We start from the raw sequence: 6,000 nt of genomic DNA, 5'->3' as shown, positions 1-6,000 counted from the left end.
TCCTTAAAGGAGAACTCTGGGTTCCAAACCAAAATTTGATAAAGAGGCCCACATAACACAAGAAACCAATAATATACCTATCACAGTAACGTGTTTCTTCAAAAAGTATGACTAAAACACTGATGTTACAAATTGTAACAAACAACTTCTCCACAGCTTACAGACAGCACGCAGGAACTACATAACCCACAATGCATTGCACTGTGATGTTCCGTTCCTTATTGAAATCACGTGTGCAGGGAATTGTGGGCTTTGGAGGATGCAGTCTAAGGTCAGCTGGTTGTTGATACAAAGTAACATTAGTCAGCCAGCTCAGCAAAAGTAGTTAGAAAGATCAGCAGAAAAGCATGGGGGTAGGCTTAGGGAACTGTCAGAACCATTAAAAATCATGAAAAGTCTGCATATTTTTTAATTAATGTATATTGCAAAGTTGCTTGAAATTATGTTTACTTTTCAAAAAGCTAAAGTTATGTTTTTGTGGCGTTCCTTTTTAATAAATTTATAATGGGTTGAATGAAAAAAAAACCTCTGGTCTTTATCTAGCTCACTCTCTAGAGTGCTTTGTCTAGATCTCCATCTAGAACGTTCTGTTTCTCCAGCTTGCTTGATCTCCCCATCCAGCTCGCTCTCTACCCAGCTCTGTATCGAGCACAAATGTAAAGATAAACATATTTAAGGCAAAAGGCATTTATTTCTGTACACTTATATACAGCATTATACAGTTTATATACAAAAAAAGCAAATGTTTTACATGTGAATTCATCAATAAGCAATAGTCAAATATTGAACCTGGAGGCCTTCACATTTTTCAGAGCAAGCTATCCCATGAAAATCAAACGGGAAGAGCTTATACTTCAGAATGTGTTGTAAGATCCTCAAATACAGGTGTTAGCGGAATACATAGAGAATACTAAGATTGTGCAGAACGAATAGTGTGCGCATGATTAGTCCTTATGAGCCCATCTCTTGGAGTTGCGTTGGCTGAATAAGAAGGGGTACTTTCAAAAGCCAACACCAGGCTTGTTTAGAGACAGTGGTTAGATCAGGTAAGGGACCACATCTTGTCATTAGGATATTTGGGTCAGTCAGTTACTGAATTCAGGCCGCTGGGATACCACAGACAGTGCGAAGCAAAACTCAAGACTTTGACGAGAGCAGGTCACAAGGTTCTTGCTGCTGAGAATTGCTAGCCAGGCGGTTCACACTACTCTCAATAAAGTGTTTAAGACCATTTAGTCCTTGACTGTAGAGAAACTCTAGATACTTATTCCATAGCCGGCCCTGTTGAAAGGAGAAAATAGCATGAAATGTGAAAACCCATTATAGTCTGGTCCTGACTGCTTAGCGCTCCAGCCAGAAAAAAATTGACTGACTCCCAAGAGGGCAATCTGACCAGTATCAAGATTAACTGAACTTGGTATTTTCCCACTTTCTTAAAAAGGCATCCTACCCTTTCTTGAAACTGTCCAATGTATCTGCCAATACAACATTATAGGAGGAGAATTCTCCAGTTTCACAGCACTCACTGTAAAAAAACCCTTTCTGCAGCTTAACATGGAACCTCCTTTTCTGTACAGGTGAATAAAGCATCACATCGGAGTTCACGGACGCCATCATCTTCTCTTCGGTAATTTCGGGTCTTCTTCCGGCGCTTCGGCAATTTCCGTGACTTTGGGTGCATGTGCAGTTTTTACGAAACAGAAGATTGCTTCAACTGCTTATGTGGCGTTAAGCCAATTTATCCCGGAAGAGAAGATGGCGCCTGTTAACTCCGGTGCCCTGAATCTGTACCAACGGGTAAGTAAAGAGTTGGGGGCATTTACCAAAGGTACCACCTAGGCTGGGGGGGGGGGGGAGCAGGGTCTATGTACGGTAGGGGGGGGTAGGGGTTTTTATTAGCAAGGGTTTGGATCTCCTTTAAGACCAATGAATATAATATGGTCATTATATTCTTGGTCCAGTCTGTGTTCACAGGGGTCAGGCTGTGCTCTGCTAAAGGTTACTTCCCCATGCATTTGTGTGGTGTCCAGTTACCTGATGCCACTGGATATGGGGGGTTACCGAAACCTTGAGTATACAATCTAAAGTACTTTGGCACAATTTAGAGTACAGAGGGTCTGTGTTTAAATTACATACACCCTTTTACTGCTGAAGGGCTTGGTGAATAAGTGGGAATTAATCCTTTGACTGCTGTAAAACAGAGTCGGTTTGGTATCTGGGGTATTTCTCATCATTTAAGTGTGGCAGGCAGTGATTTTTTGAGGGTTGAGTATATAATTCCTTATTGACATACTTCGTGTCGCCACTGTGAGGTGGTGCCTTTGCGACAGCCTATAATATTTTTTATGAATGTCTAAAAGCAGGAAACAGGGTTTCCACTTTGTTTATAGATAGTTCATGCTGTCTGGTGGGGTGGGAGGAAATGCTGTTACCTTTATCAACTGGAGCCGAAACTGCTTGTCTTCTGAGAATATCTGCAAGATAAAAATTGTGCATCATAAAGACTGAGGTGCAGGTAAAGATTCCAGTTGGAATAATAGTGTGGGGGGGACCCCACCTTGCACAAGAATATTGTGCAGTGCTATTTTTGGAGGATTTTCATTTTCAGAAAATATCATTACCTGTTGTACTTCATTGGTTTTAAGATACAGATAACACATTAGCCTTAGGTCCCAGATACTGTGTGCTTTATAGAAGAACGACTAGTTAGACCATCTTACAAATAACACAAATGGGCACCCCTTAAACTGCCCAATTGATGTACCGGTTTATAAAATGTATCGCAGCCAATCAGACCTGACTTCTTTCTAATTGCACCAGGTTGGCAGTTGCATAAAAGAGAACCATAAACTACAAGGTACTCTTTTTATTATTACAGAGAAAAAGAAACTATGGGATATGGCCTGTGTGTAACTTGGGGCTTTCTGCTAACAGATTTCTGCATAAGGGATCCCATACCTTTACATCCACTAAATTGAGATGGGAGAGTGCAAATAAATCAAATAAGTCTCATATAATGCAATCCCTTGTGGAGCTAGAAATATTAGAAACATAAAAAGACAGAAAACATACTGTATATTTAAAGTATACAACAAATAATACAAATTGCTCTCAAAACTATATGGCAATTTTAAATATTTAAACATGTAAAGGCTCCATATATCAAAGAAAAATTAAAAAACTGTGTCCCTCAGTGAAGAACATAAGTTTTATAGACTTGACCATTTGATATCACTTTCAACATAGTCATTTGGGTAGTTTGTGTAGAGTACGATTTAAAAAGAGTAAACACATTTGTTTGACAATAAATGGCTTCAGCTAACCACTAACCATGAGTGAAAGAAAAGTTTTTGTGTTATTATTCATACTCTCTGAAAAATGGTTAAGCAATCATAAATTCTGCCAGGGTATGTAAACTTATGAGCACAACTGTATCTCTCTCTCCCTCTCTCTTTTGCAAAAACAAAAAATCTTTATTGGACTCAACGTTTCGATCCCCCACAGGGATCTTCGTCAGGAAAAAACAGCAAACAAGCAGAAAGCCCACAAACCCCCACATTATAAACCCACAGATCAAATTTGGCGCCAAAACTCATTGCTAGGCAACCACTGCGGTCACTGAGCCATCAGGAAGCAGATCATTTTATATGCAGATATACAGAAAGCAGAATATATTCAGGCAAGTGTATAGTCTAGAAAAGAAGATATTTTGTAGAAAACCGGGGTTAAAGTAAGAAGCACCATGCCAGATTAAAACCACCAGACACATCTCCGCCTAACCGGCCAATCAAATCTGCCGCCTCCGGCAACTGTGCTGATTGTGATTGTAGTACAGAGGTGGGTGTGTGTGTGTGTTTACCTCACACATGAGGTCTGTAACTCATTCACTTAAGCATATCACTTCTGCCATGTAGTTAGGCATTTACAGGTGCATAAATGGAGCGTCAGCTATTTCCCTTCACAGCAGTTGCAGGCTCATACCTTTATTACACCGCGTCTATGTTTAACTGCTGGGGATGCCCCAATAACCGTCTCATTGCAAGATCGTGGGGGTTGCCTCGTCCAGAGGTCCAATTTCATTGGCACAATATGTATCTACCATATAAAGCCATTTGTGTGATCGCTCGATGAGATTGTTACTTCATTCATGACCCACATATTACCAATTGACGAATACATAAAAGGCCAGATTTACTGAGAAGGTTTAGTTGTGCCTGGTATGTACGGTGTATAGGAAGGGAAAAAAGACAAAGATATATATATATATATATATATATATATATATATATATATATATATATATATATATATATATATATATATATATATATATATATATATATATATATATATATATATATATATATATATAAAGGGTAGAGAAAGGAAGTTAAAAACATACTTTAGCATGTGCATGATGCACACACTTTTAAGCCACAGTATCTAAAGGTGGCCATACACGGGCCGATAAAAGCTGCCGACAGACCGAGTCGGCAGTTTATTGGCCCGTGTATGGGGCCCCCAATGGGCTTCCCCCGATCGAGATCTGGCCAAAAGTCGCCAGATCTCGATCGGATCGCGATCCGACCGCCCGTTAGGATCCGATCGTCGGGCCCTAGGGCCCACGATCGGATCAGCCCGATACGGCCCACCCACCAGGTGGGCATATCGGAGAGAGAACCACTCGTTTGGCGACATCGCCAAACGAGCGGATCTCTCCGTGAATGGCCACCTTTAGTTGAGGTAACAAACAATGTTTAGAATTAAGTAGTTACCTTTGATAAATTGTTGTTAGAATAAGTACTGACACACATAAGGAGAAGGAAAAAGCATGTGAATGTATAAAGAGCTGCTATTATGGTAAAGGCCACAGGGACATATACAGTCTAAATAAAACATCCTAAGGGCAAAGTTTCATTCAATCCCGGGGAGTGACAGTGTCCAGTTGATAAATCCACCTAGATTCTCTTCTTAATAGTGCCAGGTCCCTGTTGCCACCTCTTAGCAGTTGGGGTTAAAAGTCTATCACCATACAGAGAAACGTGGGTAGTCCATGTCCATCTGTAAAAAATGTCTTGTCACTGGTTGCTTGGCCCTTTTTTCTTTTAGTGCTTTACGGATGGCCGATCTATGATTTGCCATTTGGTCTCTCAGTGGGGTGGTGGCTTTGCCTACATAGTAGAGGCCACATGGGCATGTAACAATGTATACCACAAAGGATGTGGTACCGGCGAGTCTGTATTGAATTTTAAACCTCTTGCTTGTGTGGGGATGGGGGAAGTCTTTTCCTGTAAGCATTGATCTGCATGTTGTACAGTCAGGGCAGCGATAGCAACCAAGTTTTTGTTGTCCAGTCAGCCAATTCGTAGTTGTGTTGTTTTTGTTACTAAAGTCTGTTTTTACCAGAATGTCCCTTACATTTCGATTCCTACCGTGTCCAAACATGGGGCACGGGGCCTGGTATAAAGATAGAGAGTCATCCATAGCCACAATGGGCCAGTTCTTTTGTATACACCTCCTTAGGTCTTTAGAGATGTGTGAATATTTATTGGTAAAAACCAATTGTGTTGACGGCTGATCACATTTCATCTTTTCTTTGAATAAGTCCTCCTGTGAGTGTGAAAGAGCCCTCTGTAGTTATGATTGCAGTGAGTCTTCTCTGTAACCCCTATTGAGGAATCTCCCATATGTCTCCATTAATTGTGTCTGTGCCTTCTCAGGGTCACTATTGTTCCGTATTGTGCGTAAAAATTGTGAGTAGGGAATAGCCCTAATGGTAGATGGGGGGTGGTCACTGGAGGCATATAGGATTGTGTTACGGTCCGTGGGTTTTATAAATAGGCTTGTACCCAACCCATGCTTGGTTTTAAAAAATCTGCAGGTCTAGGAACTCAATCCTCTGGTCATCATGGTTTAAAGTCTATCTTATTTGGGGTGTCCAATGTGTTGAGCATATTGAAAAATAAGATTAATGTAGTGGAGTCCCCCTTCCAAAGGAGT

At 40.7% G+C, this 6,000-nt stretch overlaps 1 protein-coding gene across 1 annotated transcript in view; it reads right to left on the bottom strand.

Moving 5' to 3' along the window:
- Positions 1–671: 671 nt before the first annotated feature.
- Positions 672–6,000, bottom strand: part of cenpi.L (centromere protein I L homeolog) — a 41,502-nt gene continuing 36,173 nt past the window's right edge. Inside the window, exons 20-21 of the mRNA XM_041572545.1 lie at positions 2,433–2,474; positions 672–1,281 (exon numbers count right to left, since the gene is read on the bottom strand). Coding sequence (XP_041428479.1) covers positions 1,138–1,281; positions 2,433–2,474 — 186 coding nt within the window. The 3' untranslated portion in view covers positions 672–1,137. The remainder of the gene's footprint in view (positions 1,282–2,432; positions 2,475–6,000) is intronic.

This window comes from Xenopus laevis, chromosome 8L (assembly GCF_017654675.1).
Source record: "Xenopus laevis strain J_2021 chromosome 8L, Xenopus_laevis_v10.1, whole genome shotgun sequence".
In the NCBI taxonomy this organism is placed as follows: domain Eukaryota; kingdom Metazoa; phylum Chordata; class Amphibia; order Anura; family Pipidae; genus Xenopus; species Xenopus laevis.
The sequence above is the reverse complement of the archived record's forward strand: the minus strand, read 5'-3'. Positions and strand labels throughout refer to the sequence as shown.